Source organism: Sorex araneus, chromosome 5 (assembly GCF_027595985.1).
Source record: "Sorex araneus isolate mSorAra2 chromosome 5, mSorAra2.pri, whole genome shotgun sequence".
Taxonomy (NCBI): Eukaryota; Metazoa; Chordata; class Mammalia; order Eulipotyphla; family Soricidae; genus Sorex; species Sorex araneus.
The window spans coordinates 16,167,108-16,190,252 of NC_073306.1; the positions used below are offsets into that span (position 1 = coordinate 16,167,108).

The 23,145-nt window shown below is 40.5% G+C and overlaps 1 protein-coding gene across 1 annotated transcript in view; it reads left to right on the forward strand.

Annotated features, from left to right (window-relative positions):
- Window positions 1-18,339, forward strand: part of LOC101547147 (cytochrome P450 2J2-like) — a 29,163-nt gene extending 10,824 nt beyond the window's left edge. Inside the window, exons 3-9 of the mRNA XM_055139743.1 lie at window positions 3,758-3,907; window positions 4,266-4,426; window positions 7,350-7,526; window positions 8,389-8,530; window positions 10,739-10,926; window positions 12,752-12,890; window positions 16,681-18,339. Of these exons, the coding sequence (XP_054995718.1) occupies window positions 3,758-3,907; window positions 4,266-4,426; window positions 7,350-7,526; window positions 8,389-8,530; window positions 10,739-10,926; window positions 12,752-12,890; window positions 16,681-16,859 (1,136 nt within the window). The 3' untranslated portion in view covers window positions 16,860-18,339. The remainder of the gene's footprint in view (window positions 1-3,757; window positions 3,908-4,265; window positions 4,427-7,349; window positions 7,527-8,388; window positions 8,531-10,738; window positions 10,927-12,751; window positions 12,891-16,680) is intronic.
- The last annotated feature ends 4,806 nt before the right edge of the window (window positions 18,340-23,145 follow it).

Genomic DNA, 23,145 nt, shown 5'->3' on the forward strand with positions numbered 1-23,145 from the left:
GGACGGAACCTTGCATTAGGACAGGTAGCATGTGAAGAGCAAGCCAGTGTATTGACGAGTACTGGCAGCAAATTCTTCAGGTGTTCGGGTCTGACCTTGTCTGGACTGGGTGCTGTACACGTCTTTACTAACGAAATGGCATGTCGAATATCGGAAGGGAGAACACTGGGAATGACATATCCATTCCTCGAAATTTGGTATATGGACAGGTGGATGTGGCTACCGAAGAGATCCGAATAGAAGTCATGATAATCCTCTCCATTGCCCTTCTGGAAGAAGTGATAGATCCATCAGGACATAGAAGGGCAGTCATCTTGGTCTTGTAGTTGGCAAAGGACAGGTGAGCGTTGTGAATACTTTTCCCAGCTTCTGTCACATTGGCCAACACTGATGCTCTTCTCTCTTTGAGGTCTTCCTTTATCACTTCTCTGCACAGCTTTGCGATCTTGGATGTTAGCTTTGATTGCCTGAGCTCGTGCCAATCTACATTGGGAATGAATTTGAGAGTTTCCGAAGACAGGCATCTGTTTGTGGCTTTTCCACTCTCAGCATTCCTTGCGCAGTCATGGAGGTGCTGAACCAGTCGATTGTATTCCTTGTCAATGTTGCCAATAACGGCATCTTCCCATGTTGCCGCAATAGTGCCAAGGAGCTCCCAGTTGGTAACCAATATGAGAGTTCTCTTCTTAAACTTAAAGTAGAATTTTGCATGAAGGAGAAGGTGGGCCGATCCCATTTGCAATTTTGGGACAATAGCTATATCAGTCAGGCAAAACCTTCGATTTAATATGATGTGATCGATTTTGTTGTGAAACTGTCCACCGGGAGACTCCCATGTCCAATGTTTAGATTCGGCCTTCTGGAACTATTAATTACCATGGATGGTCTTGGTTGATATTATGAGCTCAGTCTCTCACCCTGTTTGTTGCATTCTAGGCCATGGGTCCCAATGTGGAGTTCTTTGGGCGACTTTCTTGGTCCTATCTTGGCATTAAAATCACCGACAATGATCTTGTAAAAGGTGCGGTCTTCTTTATAGAACTACTCCACATCCATGTAGAACTTCTCAATTTCTTCTTTATCATAGTTGGATGTTGGTGCGTAGACGAGGAAGATAGAAACTGCCGGCAGTGAGCCACATCTATTCAAGGATAATTGTCCAATTTGGGTTGTTAGGCATTCTAATGAATCAATGCTCATGGCCAAGTTCTGTTGATAAGGACACCGACACCACTGTCTCCTCTATTGTCGCATGATCCGAGGAACATTTCTTCTCCAGTGTCAAAAATGGCGTGATGTGATCAATGCCTTCTCATTTCGGTCAGACCAATGATGTTGTACTTGATTTGCGCTTACACCATCAGGTCCTCGATGGATGCTTCTGATGCCAGCGTACGTGCATTGAAAGTACAGACAGTCATTTTAGTCTTTTGTTTTGACAGTCTAGTTCATCCATAGATTTTATCAACCTCCCCTTGCTCATCCTTCTTAACGCTGCTGTATTGGGGCCTCTTTCAGTGTAAGGGGGAATTTTGTAACAACAATGAGGCCCATTGTTGTTACTGTTTTTGGTAGCTTGCCAGGCTCTGCTGTGCGGGCAGGATACTCTTGGTTGCTTGTCGGGCTCTCTGAGAGGGATAGAGGCTTTTAGGGTGGTCTCTATCCACCCTTATAGGTGTTCCCATGGTTCACACCATATTTGAACCCCATCAAATATAGTGTGGTAGTTATGGAAAATGGGTATTAAGTGTCTTGTGATGTGTCCAGAAAGCGTTCTGAATCATGGCAGTGGCTATGTAGTGGAGATAGTGGAGGTAGTGGAGGTCGGCCAATGAGGTATTTATCTGGCACCAATCAGATGGATCATCTGGGTGTGATCCCTGGGGCATCTGAGATTGGAGGAAGAAGGAAGAGAATCTCTGTTTCCGGGTCCCATTGAGCCTGGAGTCCAAGGATACAAAGTTCTGCTTTACTGCCTTACTATTGGTGTTATGAAGATAAATTCAAGGTACATTTTCTCCCCCTTACACTTTATATAAGCACTATTGTTTACAAAGTGTTCATAATGATTTGTTATAGACATTCAATATTCCAGCACCAATCCCACCACCATTACATCTCCCCCTAACATTGTCTCAGTTTTACAGTTAAGCCTGCCCCCATAGAAGGTGTTCAATAATTTATTTTATATTGCTTATAATAAGTAATAGCTAACAAAATGATCAACAACTATTTGCTTAGAAGAAAGTTAGTGAATATTTTTGTATCTCATCATGGAGCCATTAAGTGCTTGTATTTTTGTATGTATTATTGATTGTGTGTATGATCACTAAGACGGGTTAGACCTTCTGTATTTATATTTTGTCAATCAAGATTGGTTGCCTTCTACATTACACCCATCCAAGCAGGTGTGTTGCTCCTGGGTTATAAATGTTGATAGCAGAGTCATGAACTTAAGATATTTAGGAGCTAATTCCAATAAGACATAATAACCTCAGTAGAAGTAGAATGAGGCGTTGAAGGTACGTATTATTATCAAATGATTATGTGATGGAAATAAGGAATGTTTGGAGAAGGACAAGTTACTTGGTTTCAATTAGTCAGAGAATCAAGCTCACAGCTTGGTATGTGTTTGGAACCCAGCGACAAAAGTAGGTTGTCACTATTATATATATATACATATATATCGATATGTATATATACACATATATAAAATTTAACATTTTAATAACTGCATGTAGGGTGAAAAAAATGACTATAGAGCTTATCTTGGAAAACTCCATTGTTTCAAAATTTAATAGAAGATGAAGAAGCAAAAGATATGGGACTTGATATACAGTCAGGGAATTAATAAATAACCAGAAAAGTATGGTTCCCAGAGCTCCATGGAAATAGGGTGTGTGTTTTTTTTTAAAAAGACTATCAAACTCTCACAAAAAAAGTTGAAATACTTAGTAAGATGAAACTTAAAATTGTCTGAGACTTGAAAAGTTTCACTGAGATAGTAGTAGACAAAGTCAGACTTCTGAAGAAGTTGGAAAATTGTGAAAGTAAATAAATTAAACTATGGCCTTACCAGTGATATGAAATAAATCATGGTTTGTTGGACACACCAAGATAGGTTTTCTCCCTTTATTACTTCTACAGAGCGATAGCACAGCAGGTAGGGCATTTGCCTTGCATGTGGCCAACCTGGGTTTCATTCCTCTGTCCCTCTTGGAGAGCCTGGCAAGCTACTGAGAGTATCCTGCCTGCATGGCAGAGCCTGGCAAGCTACCCGTGGCATATTTGATATGCCAAAAACAGTAACAACAAGTCTCACAATGGAGACGTTACAGGTGCCTGCTCAAGCAAATGGATGAACAATGGAATGATAGTGACAGTGACAGTGACAGGGGTACTTCATTGTATTCAGCAAAGAATGAATACTTAAATATGCTTTAATAATAACTAATAACACTTTAATAATGACTAATAACAAAACATGATTTTTTAATTAAACAAGCAAAATTTTGTGGGAGGGTGTGAATAATTGAGCCAACAAATGAAAACTAAGTGGGATAATGTATGAAAATATTGCTTATAACTGCAAGTAACCAGTAAATGCTGGTTATTATATCTGTAGCTTTGGGACTACTTCTTTGAGTTTTTTAAGTGTCTCAATGTCTTTCACCTTCCATTCATCTGATACACATTCGCAAATTATTCCACTACCCAATGTCCACAATAAACATAATTTTGGATTTCTTTTTCCCAGGATTGATCATGTCCAATGGTCAGACATGGAAGGAGCAAAGAAGGTTCACCTTGACAACATTAAGGAACTTTGGTTTAGGAAAGAAGAGCTTAGAGGAACGTATTCAGGAGGAGGCCCGCTACTTTGTCCAGTTTATAAAGGAAGAGAATGGTGAGTATTTCATAAATTCAGGAGGTCGTGCTCTTTGAGTTACTAAAAAGTGCATATCAACTACCTAAGATTTCCCTGTTCCAAGTTCTGTGTAAGAAAGCAGCAAACAAGAGGAACTCTAACCATAACCTCATTCTTATAAGGAGCTCTAAAATTAAGCACAGGAGGAGAGGAATTAACCACAATATTGACTGAAACTGACTTTTATTTCCTGGACATTGAGTGCTTGTTATATATCAGACCCTGGATGGGTTATGTTAGCCAGAGCCTCTTGAATGATTCCTTACTACTCAGTATGTTATAAGACACATAAACTCTTCCTAGAAAATAAAGAAATCACAATTTCTTTCACCTTTAGGACAACCTTTTGACCCTCACTTCAAGATCAACAATGCAGTTTCCAATATTATTTGTTCAGTCATCTTTGGCGAGCGCTTTGAATACCAGGATGAAAAATTTCAGGAGCTGCTGAAATTGCTGGATGATGCCATATGTCTCGAAACTTCTGCCTGGTGCCAGGTAAAGTCACCCCTCTCCATACATGTTCATTCTGCTGAGAGTAAATGGAACGTCAGGAACTAGTCCCTTTCTCATGAACCCTTCCACCTTTTCCTTCCGATGGCACGGTGGCCACCACCTTTTCAGAGCCAGGTATGAGAGTGCTGTGATGAGACACTTGAAGCCTCACGGGATGGGGGGGAGGTGGAACCAGCCCTTCTCCCCACCCCAACAAGGCTCCGAATTGCTGCCCATGAATAGCTCCTCTGGCTCCTGAATGTCCATGATCTCAGAGGCACACAAATCTATCTTGGAACCCAGAGGCTTTTGGCAGAAATCCTTTCAGACTTATTACTAAAATATCAGAAATTCAAAATCATATGGGCTCAGAACAGTAGAAAACAATAGAAAACAAATTATCTAATGATGCCTTTTTGGCAGGTCTGATTATTGGGGAAATTTCCAAATAATAATGGTGGGCCTTTTGTCAAAATATTGAATGTGATCAAAGTGGAGAGGGAGTAAAGTAGAAATGATATGCCACACAGGCAGGGGGAGGAGTGGGATGGGGGGTATAGTGGGGTTCTTGGTGGTGGAAAATGTGCACTGGTGAAGGGATGGGTGTTTGATCACTGTATGACCAAGACTTAAACTGGAAAGCTTTGTAACTGTTCTCACAGTGATTCAATAAAAAAAGAAAGAAAGAAAATAGCATAGATGATTTTAAAACCCTTGTGCGTCTCACTTTAAGTTTAGGTGATTTCTACTTTTTTCTTCCACATATCATTGATTAAATGATATTAAGAAAATTATTTAGTGATAAAAGTTATCCCACATAGAAATTACAGCATAGTGGGGACATATTAAATAATATATGTGTATAAATAATACATATAATACATTATATGTAATGTATAATATAATACTGCAGCACTATTGTCATCCTATTGTTCATCAATTTTGCTCGAGCGGGCACCAGTAACGTCTCCATTGTGAGACTTGTTACTATTTTTGGCATATCAAATATGCCACGGGTAGCTTGCCAGGCTCTGCTGTGCAGGCGAGATACTCTCAGTAGCTTGCTGGGCTCTCCAAGAGGGACGGAGAAATCGAACCCAGGCTGGCTGTGTGCAAGGCAAACGCCCTACCCACTGTGCTATTGCTCTAGCCAATACATGTAACTTCTGTTAAGGATAACACAACAGAATAAAATAATGCAAAGAGGGTGAGATTCATCAGATAGTGCCACTTCAAGGGGGATGACATGAGAATTATGAAGTGAGGTATTGAAGTTTAATAGATTGTAGAGGAAGAAAAATTATCAGATTCAAAGGTCAAAAGAAGAATTAGCCACGTGTAATCTCAAAGACTGAGGGAGATAGACCGAAGAGAGTAAGATAATAAGATGGAAGGGAAGGTAGTGCCAGCAGAAGAGGCAATAGGCAAGCAGGCTGCCCTCTCATGAAGAATTCATAGGAATGGACAATGATGTAGACCTTTGAGAATCATGGAAATCCATGAGGCTGTAAAAGGAACTGATTACACTATTATAGAGTCCTTTTGGTAGTTCTATATAAAATTGGCTTGGACTAGGGTGAGAATGGGATTGTGCAAACAAATGAAAATGCTAAAGAATATAGTGGCAGGTTGCAACATCAAAACTAAAGCCGAAAATCCAACCAGTGACCTCAAAAACAAGGCACACAAGATAATAAGTAAAGAAGAGGTAATATTAAAAGGTAATATAAAAAACGTCTAGTCCTAAATAGAATTTAGAATATATATATACATATATATATGTACACACACATGTGTGTAAAGCAATATTAATAAGGAAACCTCTGCATCACAGGAATTTCAGGAGAGGAAAGAGGGAAAAGAACAGTTATGGGAAGTAATAATAGTAAAAATTTTTCCCAGTCAGAGGAGGGAAATTTGTGCACGATCTAGTAGAATCAAAGAGTATCAACAGAACACACCCAATAGACTTACACCAAGAAACAATATAATTTAAAATTGTAAGAACAATAAAAATATATCTATCTTCTCCTTTATATGCCAAAAACAGTAACAACAAATCTCACAATGGAGACGTTACTGGTGCCCGCTCGAGCAAATCGATGAACAATGGGATGACAGTTGACTTTCTCCTTTATTAAAAATGTGGTTTGGGATGTCCTCACCACAGCAATTAGGCAATAATAAAAAATAAAAGAAACCTATTAAGGAAAAGTTACCCTTTCCTATTTCCAGATGGCGAGATAACATAAGTGGAAAACCTCAAATAACTTACAAAAATAAAACCTCACGTATAACAAATCATATAACAAAGTAGTCAGCTACAAGATTAATACACAAAATTCTGTTGCACTTGTACATGCAAATTATGAACTAGAAAATAATAAAATTAAAAAAGACAATTCTACTTAAAGTAGTATACAAAAACATAAAGTGCAAATCTTTTAAAAGAAAAACACTTTTAAAAGATTTTGAAAGATTTCAACATTTAAAACTATAGCACTATTAAAAGAAATAGAAGAGAATGCCAAGAACTGGGAAGATATTCATGTTTGTGGGTTAAAATAAAAAAGTATTGAAAAATGACCCATTCTCTTACTCAAAATGTTACATATATATTCAGTGCAATCCCCATAAAAATTCCAATAATATTCTTCTAGGATTTAGAACAAGTGCTATTAAATTTTTTATGGAAACATTAAGTGCCTCTAATAATCAAAACAATTCTGAGAACAAAAATGATGAGCTATATTGCATTCACTTACTTTAAAATATGCAGCAAACTTATATTAGTCAAAACTGTGTGGCACTATAATAAAGACAGATTCTCAGATCATAGAAATGGGAAGAAGATGTGTTTACTGACTTAAAATTGGAACTCTAATATTATATTTTCTCCCTGATTGTTTTGTTTTCTTGCAATTAGTTCTGTGATGCATTTCCAATAATGATTGATCTCTTGCCTGGACCCCATCGGACACTCTTTAAATACTGGGAAAAACTAATGATGTTTGTTGGTCAAGTGGTTGAAAACCACAGGAAAGACTGGAATCCTGCCGAAACCAGAGATTTTATTGATGCTTATCTCAAGGAAATGGAAAAGGTAAGGGAACCGAAGAAATTTCTATATTTATTCTTAAAGATAAAATTGGTATAAACTAGTTTTCTATTTATGTGGCCACAAATTACCACAAACTTAGTGATCTAAAACAATCTTGATTTATTTTCTTACAATTCTGGGGACCAGAGTCTGAAACCAGTTTCACTGGGTCAGTGTGAGTGTTGGTGAGACTGGGACTTCTCAAGACTTGAGAAGACAGTTTGTTTTGTGAGTTTAAAATCTTCCAGGGAGCTGCCTATATTCCTTGGCTTATGACCTCTTAATACTGGCTTGGAAACCCAGTATAACAATCATCATCTTTGCAGAATAGAAACTTTTTGTTTGATATCATCTCATTTGGTTATTTTTACCTGTGCTTTCTTAATCAATGGGATGAAATCTCTGAATCTTCTACTACTCTCTCCCTCTGTTCTCTTCTGAAGTAGCTGTACACATCAGGAAAAACAATGAGCCCTTAAATCACTGCTTTATTATTAGTGTAAACATTATCTTCCTCTCCTTCTCTCAGCCTTCCTCTCCTTTCACTTCTTCTTCATATGTACACAAACGCTGAATCAAATACTTGCACTGATGACTTTTCTTTCTCCTATACTAACAACTTTGGCCACGTAAATGTGTACAAAAAAAAAAAAAAACTGGCCTCCCTTTCATCCACCCAAACTAACAAAGTCCTGCTCCAGGCTTAGGATGATGTCCCTCGACTAGGTCTAGTTTTCTGGGGAAACCAAGGGAAAGTGTTTTCCCCTGTAGCTGTTTCTTTCCATGATTACTCCAGGGAGGAGACCCCAGGTGTCGTGATCACCTAGATCCCTATAAATAAACCACGAAGCATTGTGCTTTCTAGCATAAAGGTGACGCCACTTCCAGTTTCAATGATGAAAACCTCATCTACACCACCCTGGACATCTTCTTTGCTGGCACTGAGACAACGTCGACGACATTGCGCTGGGCCCTGCTCTACATGGCCCTCTACCCAGACATCCAAGGTGAGAATGAATGGAAGGGTGCCCGGGCCAGGACAGGAATGTCCCTCTTGGGACAGACTGCCCCACCCTCAGGGACAGAGGAAAGGCTAGGATAATAGAAAGGTAAGTCTCTGTTGGGAGGCCATCTATGCAGACTTGAAAACAAGTACATTCCTCAAATTGTCAGGATACAAATGCACTCAGTAGTCCCTGTCCTCAGGAATAGTCCAAGTCCAATGGAAAAATCAGAATTGGCAGGGGAGGAGTTTCAAAGAAGAGTTCACTGCTCATAGGAAATTAGGTCCCAGGTTTCCCTCTTAATTCAGTGACTTCCCACTGAATTGTCAGTAATTATCTGCCTCACATTCCCACACATATACCTTTTCATGCTCCTCCAATCTGTGCTCCACCACCCTTCATGGTGGCTTCCATGAGCTACAGGTCATTTTCTCTCACCCGTGCCATCACGCCTGCTTTTCCCTCAACTGAGAATAAATTGCCTTGACTTCTCTACTAGTTCTTCCTGAAGAATGTACTCAAGTACAATTCCTCCAAAATACTTCCTTCCTCCTCTAAGAAAGACTAGCGTCTTCTTCATCTAACGATGACCCAATGCACTGCTCCTTACACAAAATAAGACAATTCTCACTGCAATCCCTACAAGGCCATGATTTTTACATTCTTTTCTTCTCCTCCCGGTCCAAAAGCAAACTGAATGCTGGGATCATAGGATCTGTTAAGAGATATTTTTCCAACTGTACTTTACTCATGGTTTATTTACTTGGATTTTCTGTTATGGGTAACAGTTTTTATTAATGTCATATAAAATAAATTTAGTACCACGTTTTATCTCTAAAATAAAAGTAGACTACACCAGACTATACTTGCCAATACAAAGGATAGATTTATACATGAGTTTATCCTCGGGTATATAGAGGGATAGGAGAGTATTTACGTGAGGAGGGAATCCAATAAACTAAGATGGAGTGATGTATCTGCTTTTTGTTTGTCTTTTTTTTAAAATTTTGGGACCACAACTCGTGGTGGTCAGGGGCTATCCCCAGTATATTTTGGACTCCCTTTTGGTGGTGCTCTTGGGATGATGAGTATTGGAATTAAACTCAGGTCTCCTGCCAAGGACATGTTCTAACCCTTTGAGCAATCTCCTCAGCCCAGTTATGTTTGTGGTAGTTCTAGATAGAAAACATATACTCTAAAAAGGTGTGAAATTGTACCCCTGAAACAATCTCAGTCATAGTATCATCTCAATTAAATGTAAGTTTTTTCTTGAAATTGTTATTTCTTTCCATATAGATCTATTTTATATGTGTATGTCTTAGTTTTTATGGTTCTTGAACTGTAATATAAAATTTACATGTGACTGTGAATTACATTTTTAAAACCTTTAAAATTGAGAAAATTAGGATATGCATTGGGTTTCTGCAATGGAGGCTCCAAAATAAAAATGTCTTAAAAATGATAATTTACTTGAAATTTCATAACAATATTATTCACACGACCCAAGTGAACAAGCCAAGCTGTTTACTGGTGAGTTCCTGGATAAACAATATACACACAATGAACTATAACTCAGCTTTCAAAGGAAGGAAATTCTCACACATGTTATTACATGAATGAAACTTGAGAATATTACACCAAATTAAGTAACCCCATTACAATGTGTCAATACTGTATGATTCATTTAGACGACTTTAGAGCAGTCAAATTCATAGCACCATAGCACTGTCATCCCATTGTTCATTGATTTGCTCAAGCGGGCACCAGTAATGTCTCCATTGTGAGAGCTGTTGTTACTGTCTTTGGCATATTGAATATGCCATGAGGAGCTCGCCAGGCTCTACTGTGCGGGCAGGATACACTCGGTAGCTTTCTGGGCTCTCTGAGAAGGATGGAGGAATCGAACGTGGGTCGGCCACATGCAAGGAAAACCCCCTACCCTCTATGCTATCACTCCAGCCCAGTCAAATTCATAGAAAGAAAATTATTGTGGTGGCCAGAAACTGGAAGTACAGCATTACAGGGAGTGAGATTTATCTATACTCATTAAATGAAATTCTGGAGATTAGATGCACAACAATGTGAAGATGCATAACACTAATAAGCTCTACAATTGAAAGATTATATGATCTCAAAATACATTCTCCATATTAAGAAGGGGCAAGGGAATTAATGGAATCACAGAATAATAGAACTTTTATTTATTTCCAGAAAAAGTACATGCTGAGATCGACAGAGTGATTGGCCAGACACAGCAGCCAAGCATGGTCCATCGAGAGTCCATGCCCTACACCCATGCAGTGATCCACGAGGTGCAAAGAATGGGAAACATTGTCCCCTTAAACGTGCCCAGGGCAGTAACAGCAGATACCACCCTGGGTGGACACCACCTGCCCAAGGTAATTACATTTCAAGCTCATCTTTTAAACTGTAAGAAACTGAATGTGAAAAGTGATGTGTATTCTTATTTTAAGGTATCAGATTAAAAGGAAGAGATGGGGCTGGAGAGACAGCACAGTGGTAGGGCATCTGCCTTGCATGCAGTCAAAATCCTAGCACCCTATGTGGTTTCCTAAGCTTTGCCAGGAATGACAACTGAAGGCAGAGTCAGGATTAAGCCCTGAGCACTGCAAGGTGTGATCACTTTCCCAAAACCCACCCCCTCCAAATAAAAAGAAATAGAGAAAGGAGGAGGTATATGTTGTAATAGATCAATTAATAGGGTAGAGTTTTTCCTACATGTGTGACCATTGAAACCTGAGCCAATAACTATTAGTATCTATTAGAGAGGGGAGGGAGATTCCTAGGTTTAACATGTTTAAGGAAAAGATGAGTTTTCTTGCTGTGGACTTCTCAGGATATCTTATATGAAATGTGAGGGTGAATCTTTGTGGGAATTCAGCAGGCAGAATGCCCGTCCAGCTTTGGCATAAAATGGTTTTCTGTGTCTGGCAGAGCATTTCACAGAAAAAGGGCCTGTCAGACACCTGATGTGCAACCCTGGAATTAAAGAATATTAAAACATAAAGAGAAATAGGAGAACATCTGTACCAATATCATATGAACTTTAGAGTTTCTTAAAAAAGCATTTTTCCCCAACTTTTCCATACAGGCTCTTGATGGGACTACCCCAGCAGGGAAAGCAATCCAAATATGTGTAACACTGTAGCACTGTCATCCCATTGTTCATCCATTTGCTCAAGCGGGTACCAGTAACATCTCCATTGTGAGACCTGTTGTTACTGGTTTTGGCATATCCAATACGCCATGAGTAGCTTACCAGGATCTGCCATGCGGGCGGGATACTCTTGGTAGCTTGCTGGGCTCTCCAAGAGGGATGGAGGAATCAAACCCAGGTTGACTGCGTGCAAGGCAAACACCCTACCTGCTGTACTATTGCTCCAGCCTCAACCACCAGTTGCTTTTTTATATCAATTCAGTTTAGTACCAAGGAAATAGCCTGGTTCAACTGGATTCTTCTGATAAAAATCACTGACTGGGGAGAGGAGAGTTGAGTACCCAGTGGTACACAGGGCTTGCTCCTGGCTCTGCACCCAGGAATTACTCCTGGCAGGCTCAGGGGACCATATGAGATGCAAGGAATCGAACCCAGGTTGGCTGCACGCAAGACAAAAACATCCTTCATGCTGTACTATTTACTCCATCCACCCATCCTCAATCACTGATATTTTAAAAGCATTTTTTAATGTATCATTGGTTTACAATAGCATATATGTTTGCAAATAGAGCTTTACATCTCAATATATACCTAAGTCTCTCCTCAGGCGTTATCAAAGTTCTCCTGACACCACATTTCAAATTTGAACTCTTCTCCCCACTCTTCCCCTTCCCTTTTACTCCCCTCTGGTAACCACCACATATTTTTACAGAGTCCATTTTTCACCACACATTTTTGTGTTTTTTCATTTTATCTTCTTTGGTTTTTCAATATCCCTGTGAGTGACACCATCTGGTAATTGTCTTTTGCTTCCTGACATATCAGCATTAGCACTTTAAAATCCATTTATTTTGCCCCAGATGGCACAAATTCATCTTTATTTATTACTTAATAGGATTTCCTTGAATAATGCAATTTCTTTATCCAGTCGTCATTTTGTAGGCATGTAAGTAAGTTTCAGGTTCTGCCTATTGTAGATAAGACTGCTATGAACAAACGATGCTAATGCCCTGTCCAACGTGCCTGGCTCTGTGCACTTTCTCCAGGGGACCATGGTCTTAACCAACCTGACAGCTCTGCATAAAGACCCTGCGGAATGGACCACCCCTGACACATTCAATCCGGAACACTTTCTGGAGAACGGACAGTTTAAGAAAAGGGAAGACTTCCTGCCTTTCTCCATAGGTGAGTTGTAATCTGTGGTAAATAAATTACTACAATAAAACCAATGACATCGGTACCTCCAAACTCTGACCAACAGAATTGGCTGCAAAGAATTAGATAGACCATGGCATTGTCTAAAAAAGTTGCAAGCTAGTCCCAAGCAAGGTAATTATTGAGCAGTTTCTTTACCCCCACCCTGGCTTGCTCCAGAAGTATATGCTATCGTTTCTGTAACAGCCCAAGAACAAGGGCTTTTTCTTGTTCTTGTTATTATTTACATAATCTAGCTTCCGGTGATACGCAGCAAGTACCTTTATAGTGTTAAAGTCATGGTAATTTCTTATCTTATACTTGCCTGGGTTTGCTGCCTTCACTGTAAACTAACATAGACCTGTTTTACTGCGCAGATAATCCTGACCTTGGGGGTTATTTTTAAGTGGATAATTTCCCACAGTAATCCATCATGGAAGGAGCATTCGGGGTTCAGCTCACAGCCCTTCCCTCTTCTCCTCCCTGTCACCCTTTGCTTTGGAATATCTCCTTAGATCCTCCCCCAGCCTAATTCCCCCTGGCTGCTCACTTGCATCTCAGGATTCCCTGGCTGGGCAGTGCTTTAAATTCCTGACTCCATTGGCCTTCCTGCGGGCTGAAGCAGAGTTTAGTCTCACTTTCTCCTGTCTTTAAAGTACTGAGGATGCGGCTGGAGCAATATCACAAGCGGGTAGGGTGTTTGCCTTGTGACTGACCTAGTTCAATTTCCAGCATCCCATAAGGTCCCCTGAGCACCGCAAGGAATTATTCCTGTGTGCAGAGCCAGGAATAACCCCTGTGCATAGCCGGGCGTGGTCCCTTTCCCCCAAAATGAAAGAAAATACTGGGGACAGAGCTTCAGACCCAATCTCCTGTACATAAAAAAAAAATTCGACACTTGCCATCTTTATAGTTTTCAATGTCCCATTCACATAGACCCAGAGACAGAATGGGGAAAAGCAAGAAAGGGTGCCATTGCTTCTGATTATGAGCAGCCAGAGTGATTTTTCAGGGGTTCTGTATGTGGGTAAGTATCTTGTATCTCACCCTGTAGATTTGAAGTCCTTGTCTGAAAGATTACTGAAATGTTGTCACAGGTTAAGTTCTGGTTGCTTAAGATTGGTTGACTTCTACATAACTTCTCATCCAATCTGGCATGCTACTACCAGATTATCAGTGTTGTAGAGTTTAGAGATGCCACATGGCTGCAAATGTGACTGCACACTCCGCGAAATTCAGTTTTAACTGGTCAATCCAGCTGGAATTAAATTTCTTACTGCTGAGTTTCCCTCTCGGAAAGCCCAGCAAGCTACCGAGAGTATCCCGCCCGCATGGCAGAGTCTGGCAAGCTACCCGTGGTGTATTCAATATGCCAAAAACAGTAACAACAAGTCTCACAATGGATACATTATGGTACCTGCTAGACCAAATCGATGAAGAACGGCATGACAGTGCTACTACAGTCTCAGTGCTACTATCCCCCTGGAGTAGTATTTCAGAATTTCCATTGGGGGGCAGTGTTGCTCAGGATTTTTTTGAAACTGAAGTGGACCCACTGGAGGGGAACACAGTCACAGCATGATACAATGATGTTCTAATTGGGGCATTTGCATTTTAAGCACTGTTGCATGTAGCCACCTCTCAATACAGCTAGGGAACAAGTGAGGCAAACATACACTCAGGATTTTGCAAGAATATTTATTCACACAGGAAACACGAAGGACAAAACAGTGCACAGAGGGTCAGAGAGATAGAACAGAGCTTAGAATAATGCACTGTATGCAGCCAAATCTGTTTTGATCCCTGTACCACAAATGGTTCTCTAAGTACCACCAAGGGTAAATACTTACTATAGAGTCAGTAATAGCCCTTGAGTACTACCTGGCATGACCTGAAACCAACCAAACAAACAAACGAAAAATTAACTCTAGAGAGAACCACCCATGACAGGGCAGTGAAGGGGAATTCCAATGAGAAAAGCCAGGCAGCATGTCAAAATGCTAGGAAGGGATTTGGGATTACAGAACTTTAAACATCATTTGCTTCTTCCATTGTCTATATTTTACAGAATTTATTTCCGCAACTTTTCTAGTTTTTTTTTTATTTTATTTTATTGAATCACAGTGACAAAAGTTACAGAGCTTTCAGGTTTAAGTCTCAGTCATGTAATGATCAAACCCCCATCCCTTCACCAGTGCACCTGTTCCCCCACCAAGAACCCCAATATACCCCCTCCCACTCACCCCCTGCACCTGAGTGGCCAATGATCTTCACTTTATTCTCTCTATACTTTGGATACATTCAATATTTCAACAGAGAACTGATTATTATTATTTGGAATTTTCCCCCAACAATCAAACCTGTTGAAAGACTTCATTTGATAGTTTGCTTTCCATTGCTGAGAATGAAGATTATAGGAGCTCTATAGGTTTTGGATTTCTGTTGTTTTAGCTCAACTCACAGTCTAGATGCATTTCTATAAGTCTCTGGGTGCCACAATCGGTTAGTAGACCTCCTGGATCATAGTCTTTAAGGAGCAGACGGGCTGGCCATGTCGTGCGCGGTTGCTTCGGATCTCATCTGGGCTTTTTTCTTTTTTTCAGTAAATATGCACTATTTAGGGAGAAAAAGCGTTACTACAACCATAACAAGGAGAAATGGTGCCATTTATCAGAGCAGGGTACAGATGCAGTGAGGGTGGCAGGGAGCAGTGGAAACCTGGATCTAGTATCAGAATCCTAGTGAGGAGAGGAGGGGCCTGCCCTGTGGGGCTGCGGCAGTGATGGGAGCTGAGTCCTGTGTGAGGAAGAAACATCCTGAAGTAAACATAACTTGTTAATGGGAGAACAAAAAATAGAGACCTGGAGAAAATACACTGAAATCCTCAGTGCTGAACTGGAATTAGAGGTTAACCTGGGTTGTAGATGCTAACTGATAGGTAGTAGATGATAGAGACACGGCCACATAGATTAAATAAATACATAAAGTGTAGATGATTAGGTAGAAATGTAGAAAAACACTTTCAGGAAAAATGTAAGCAGAAGAGATAGTGCAGGAGTTGAGGTGCTAGGCTTGCCTGAGGCAGCACTGGTTTGGTCCATGACACCACATCATCCCTGGAGCACGGCCAGGAATGATCTCCAAGCATAGAGTCGGAAGTATCTCTTAAACTTATATGGCAGTGGACAAAAATACTCCTCCATAAATCTAAATGACCACTTCATAAGGTTCTGCAATAACATTCCTAGACATTTATAAGGAAAATATAAAAACACTCATCTGCAAAAGGTGTTTTTGCATCTTTTCTCTTCTTTATCTCTGTCTATCTCGACCTCTCTCTTTCTCTTTCTCTCTCTCTCTCTTATAAAGACAATGACAGTGATTCCTTCCACAGCCCAGTCATAAAAAATGTCTAATGAGACATCTTTAACTTGTTTCACACGATGGACACACCACCAGGGAGTTCTGAAGATCAAAAGACAATTACCCAGGGTTTGGTTGCTTTTACACTGTTGCTTGATGCTTTCAATCCTTTCAGCTAAACAGCACTTTCCAGGTGGCCCCTTCTTTGGACTCGCTTCTTCTCTTTCTCCCTGTTCAGCCTGTGCCCATAGGCATCAGAATTGGGATTATAGCATTCTGCATTCTGCCTTTGGTCAACCCAGGTGCTTGTCAGAGTCCCTGACACAAAATTTAGAGCAGATTTTTCCTCTGGCCGGACTCACAGGAAGTGGTGGGAGACCTGACTGAACCTCACTTGCCCTTTGCTTTTGTCTTGCAGGAAAGCGGGCATGCCCTGGAGAACAGCTGGCTAGGACTGAGTTGTTTGTTTTCTTCACTTCGCTCATGCAGAAGTTTACCTTCAGGGCCCCAGACAACGAGCAGCTGAGCCAGAAGTTCAGGATGGGCCTCACCATTGCCCCTGTCAAATACCGAATCTGTGCTCTCCCCAGGGCCTAGGGGCCCAGGGACGGGAGGAAAAGGCCCTGGGAAGGGGTGACTGCTGAAGGCCTGTGGAGAGGCTCCACGGGACCCTGCTTTGTAGAGTTCTTTGTAATCAACACCTGTGTGCTTCAAAAACAACTCCTAATAAGGAAACAGGATGTCTTGCCACGCCCATAAACTGTAACTAACCTATCAGATGCAGACACGTGGGAGTAAGCAGGCAGCAAGAGGTATATAAGGGGGGAAGTCACCTAGCTAGTGGGTTCTCCCTCATGCGTCCCCCTTTCCTCCTTCCTCCTCGTCCCCATTCCCGTTTTCATCTCTAATGCATGAGAAAGTTCCTGAATAAATCGCAGCCAAAAGGATCTCCGAGTTGCATGATTCTTCGCTGGACGAAGCGGCGCGCGACAAAGGCCTATGTCTGCTCAGAAGCTGGAGTCACATGAAAGAGGACCTAAAAGAAGATGGAGAACTAGACTCAAAGGACCCCTATACCTCCACCATCATCACCAAATCCCAGATTTTCCAGAGTCCCCACCAGTGCAGCCAGGAATGACTTATCGATTCTCACAGGACATGAAAGGAGGCCATGATTGTTTCTCTAATGAGGAACTGACGTAAAGGTCAGAGCATGTCACAGATCCTAAGGGGGTTGAGAAACCATAAAGCAGTCTGAAAAGTCACAGCTGGAGTCTGCTGCTTCCTTCCTTGCACATGTATTCACTGTGGGCTGCAGAGATGAATCAAATCTCTTGGGGTATAGACCGTTGGGAGGAGTTGGACCCTCCCAGGGATGCCTCAGTTGATATTGACCTTAAAGGTCCTCACATTGTAGCTCTGGGCACTATCTATCTTGTTCCTGCCTCAGCCTGGCCTTCAAGAAAGCAGCAGTTTTACTTCAGTTTCTATGAAGAAGTCATTTCTGTGTTTCACCTAAGGGAACTCGATGAGGACCAGGTGGCCACAATTAACCCAACATGGGAAGCTAGTGGAAATCTTTTGTCTTTAAGGATAATCCATTCCCTTAAATATTCTGCCAACACTGTAATCCCCAAATAGTGCTCTATGTGGTGGATATAAAGTTTTTCTAAAAATAAATTTTAAGCTTTTAAAATTGAAAGTATTAGCAATGTAAACTCAACTGAACCTGGCAGCAGAGTTCTATAGCTCAAGAAGATTTCTACCTACGGGCCACAGCAGGTGAAGAAACAGGATCTACTGCTTCCTAGATGCACCCCCAAATTCTGTCACTTCTCAGGGCTGGAGCGATAGGACAGCGGGTAGGGCATTTGCCTTGTGTGCAACCCACCCGGGTTCGATTCCCAGCATCCCATATGGTCCCCCAAGCACCGCCAGGAGTAATTTCTGAGCGCATGAGCCAGGAGTAACCCCTGTGCTTCGCTGTGTGTGACCCAAAAGAAAAATAAATTGTGTTACTTCTCATTTCCTCCTCATTTTCCTGCTTGCTGCTTCTCTCTTCTTCTCCACCCCATCTGATGAGCTCTGGTCTTCTACTTGTCTTCCTCACTTTCTTTAGAGTAACTTGACTTTATATACAGTAGATAGCCCTCCCACTTATTTGTTTCTGCAATGTGATTGGTTTTGGTCTATGAGGTCTATGAGGTCTTCAGATCAGAAAGATCGATCAGATTACATATGCAAATGAGGATGCGGAGTTATTGTGAAGCGATGGATCAACTAACATATGTTTTTATAAAGATTTATACCTTTATGCAAATATGGTCTGTAGGATGACTTATCAGATTCATATATGACCCTTTAAATGTTTTGGGGACAATCCACTTGAGGTCTTGATCATCTGGCACCACCTTCCTCAATCTGGCACTCTTCCCCTCAATTTCTCTGGAACAGAGAGACCAATATATCTGCAGCTAGGCAGAACTTGCCTGACAGACCAAAAAAAAGGATTCTGAGGGGCTGGAGTGATAGCACAGTGAGTAGGGCGTTTGCCTTGCACTCGGTCAACTCGGGTTTGATTCCCAGCATCTCATGTGGTCCACTGAGCACGTCCACGGGTCATTCCTGAGTGCAGAGCCAGGAGTGACCCCTGAGCATCGTTGGGTGTGACCCAAAAAGCAAAAAAAAAAGTATTCTGGAAGAAATGGTTTGGGTTCAAATTTTCTGCCTGAGGAAAGAATAGGAAATGAGAATTTCACCTGTGATTTTCTGTGAATCACTTCCTTTATAACTTGCTTGTAAAGTTATAAGCACTTGCTTTATAACTTGCTGGAAAATTTTGTCTGTGGAAAATATCCAAAATGGTATGCTCAGAATAAAATTAATCAAACCAAGCTTAGAACTTTCAACATTCAAAATATGATCTATTTTGGTTTTTAAAACCTTCAGTAAAATCACCCAAAATAGGTGATTGAGAAATGGTCACATATTGCACATTACATGCTCAGTCCCTTTAGCTTAAAGTGACAAATTGGATTGGAGGCATCTGTGAGGTCCATTGCTAATCTTCTGGATAGTCTCCATCATTCCATATGGTCAGGAGTGTGAGTTCACTAATGGGTGTGCAATGCATGCATTCAGTGGCCAAGAGCCACTTCCTTAGCCTCCCCAGAGGAGGAACAAAGAGACAGGAGAACACAGACTGATGGTCAAAATGGCCCATTTAATGCAGAGCTGTTAGCAAGCTTATAGAACATCTCAGAGGGCTCAACGTATAAGACGGCACATAAGTGTGATTGATCATTTACAGAGATAAATCATTTCAACAGAGACAATTCTCTTAGGGGGATTAAATCAAGGAGGCACTCTCTCCCAGGGACATCCATGTTGCTTTTCTCTTTCCCTTGCTACTAGTAAATATTAAAAAACTAAGTTTACGTCTTAATATTTGCAATTATTTGGATAAAAAAGTTTACGTCTTAATATTTGCAATTATTTGGATAAATCTAAGAGATATAGATTCCAAAACTCAGTTGTCTGGGCACTGAGGACAAGCAAGTCTTTTGCCATAAACCCCAGATAAGTCTTTAGGCTGGTTCAACGTGTCCTTTCGTAAGATGGTCCTGTCTCTTAAGTCATAACTGCTTACACCAAGACCTTGCTTTTACGCTTTCTAGACTTCTCATTTAGATGCTGGGATAGCTTTGCTGCTCTCCCTGAGTCCATCCAAATCCCACAGCAGGACCTTCCTTTTGGGAGTGTTAGGAACTCAATTAAAGCCTGAATTAAAGTAAATATGACAGATGCCAGGAGTAGGTATATTTCAGAGTCATTCAGCTCCCAAATATTAGAAGCATACCATTCATGGCCTTTCTGTGTTTAAGTGAAGAACATTTCTCTATAATAAAATATGAAAAGGTTACAGGGGGAGTAGAAATGCAAGTAATTCACTGCAAACACAAAGTCCAGATTCACCAGAATTTTTGACTTGTAATAACCAAGACTGATTTGTTGAATGTAATAGTGAGAGGTAAAGCACAAATGAAAGGTTAAAGGTAAACTCAAGGGATTAGGGGTGCTTGCAAGAGCATGTAAGTTTTTCTGGGGGGAGGAAAATGGACAATTCACTGATGAATCCTAAAACACTTAGGGTTAATATCCAACACAAGAGTTTATTGATTTTTTTTATAAAATCATTTAAAACCACACAATGACAGTGACAATTGTGTAGCATGTTTTTGTTGGGATAGCATTTGTTTATGTGTTTATATTTGTCTTCCTCCAACACTGTGACCTTTCTCTTTGTATTGCTTATAGCAGTAGTTTTTAATTTCCATTGAGATCTACTTGTACAAAGTTTATCCATCTCACTCAAATGTTGAACATTTGAGTTGTTTACAGTTTGCTGATATGAATAATTCTTCTTTGAAATACTAAGTGTGACTGTTGTATATGTGGGTATAGTAGTGGAATGCCTGGATCAAAATCTTTAAAATATATCAATTTTTAGTAAATTGTACGGCCAAATAGTTTTCCAAAGTATTTGTACGACTTTATACTCCCACCAGCAGTGTATGAGAATTCCTGTGGTTCTACAAACTTGATAAACTTTTATTGTTACTCATTTTATTGGGTAGGTGTTATTTTGGGGTGTAGTAAAAACTAATGTCCTTTCATTGTGACTTAGCTTGCATTTTTATGGTGAGCATTGAGATTATTTGCCATATCTCATGTTATTGACAATTGGGATCGCAGAGATAGGGATGCTAATTTTTTTGTTTGTTTTATGTGTTTCTGATTTGTTAGAAGAGAGAAAGAGCCTTTTGGTGAGGTGTGTAGCAAATGATATCTACTCAGTTAAAAATTTGACTGAGTAAAAACCATCATGTTTTCATAGTTTTATTTTTTAAGATTTTGGGGTTTTGTTCTAGGTCCACACCTGGCAGTGCTCGGGACTTACTTCTGGTTCTGTCATCACAGATCATTGATGGTGATACTTGGGGTACCACATTGGATGCCACAGATTGGCAGTGTGCAAGTCAGACGCCCTACCCACTGTACTATATAGCTCCAGCCCAATAATTCATTTTTCAGGGTGGAGCGATAACTCATTGGGCTTAGTACATGGTCCCCCGATGCCCCAGCACACAAAACAAAGAAAAAAAGTTCTGTTTTCTGGGAGCAAGTTGTGAATGGGGACTGGCAGGGATTTTTGGTACAGTAAGTTCTTACTGAATTGAGTAATAGTTTGTTTTCTTGGGGAGACTCGAAATTGGACTTGTCCAGGCCCTCTGGGTGTATGATCGTATTCCATTCATTGGAGGCATCACTGTGTAGCGAAAGAGGCCCTTGGCAATAGGAAGGAGGCTGGTGTGTGACAATGTTGTACACAGCTACTTTGCCTTGGGCACTATCCCCAGCACAGTCACTATCTTATTGTGAAGCCAGGCAAGCCCCATGCCTTGGGACCCTTTAAGGTTAGAGATTTTTTTGTGGTTTTTAAAAGATTTTCTTATCCTAGGATTATGAAGAGACTTTCAAAGTTTTCTAGAAGTTTCATTATTTACACTCAAACTGATTTTTTGTTTTGGGGCTTCATCCCATAATGCTTAGGGACTACTCCTGTCTAGGTGGTAAGGTGAGTGGGGTTGGATCGGGTGTGATCACTTCTGGCAGTGCTAGAATTCTAACCTTTTGAGCCATTTTCCCTGGCCTCTATTGTTTATCACTGTGCCAAATTTTATTTGCTGTCAAAAAATTTTTTAATTACATTAGCCATTATATTACTTTAATTACATTAACCATTATATATAATAATCAGGAAGTTAATTAAAGTTTTTAATGATTAGTTATTACAATGGGGCTCTCCAGATGGTAAGGGACTTATAATAGTGATTATGTTATTGTAGTGGTTTAACATTTTCATACTGGGAACTGGCAATAGTATGCTAATTGGCGATTAAAAGCCAACATCTTGTGTCAGGGAGATAACTTAAAGGACATGCTTTACGTATGGAGGTCTGGGTTCAATCTCAAAATTGTGTGGTCCCTGAACACTACTGGATCAATTCCCAAGGAGTAGCCCTTAAGAACTGCCATATGTAGAATGAAATACAAAAATAAAATAAGCAAAAAATTCACCAACATCATTTTAGGAAGATTGTTCTATGACTATCAGAGGCATTTATGAGAAATAATCTCAGGATTCACTTACGTTCATGAAACCAAATTTAATGTTTCTCATCTGACTTAAAATGGCATTTTCCGCACAAGAATTTCTCAGGTTTGAACTTGGTCACTGTTGATATCTTACAGTGAAAAAACTTCATCAGTAGATTTTTATTTTAAAAATATTTACATTTAAACCAAACCTTTTCCGGATTTAATATTGCTTCGAAATGAACATTAAACACACATCTCCAACCCTCACCTTATCTATCTGCCTCCATGTATTCAATCCATTCATTTTCCTCATCTCTTATTGATTATTTCCATCTGTAAAATCTTGTCATGTGTGGTATTATATAATGTGTGTAGCAAGTACATGTGTGTAGCAAGTACATATATGTGCATAAGTATCAGTTGCAGCAACTTGGGGCTCATCAGGGTGGGGAGAAGGACCGGTTCCACCCCCCCATCTCCTGAGGCCACGTATGTCTCCTCACTGTAGTCTAGTACCTGGCTCTTCAATAGTCTCTGAAAGATGGTGACCACCACGCTGACACCTGGGGAAAAGGTGAAAGGGACAAACACCTTTCCCCACTCGAGATGGCACATCACTGTAGTTTAATGCACGGTTCAGATGCATTTCTGCTGAAAGCCGCTGGGTTCTGAGATTGGTTTCTGTGCCTCTGGAATCATGGCCATTCAGAAGTGAGAGGAG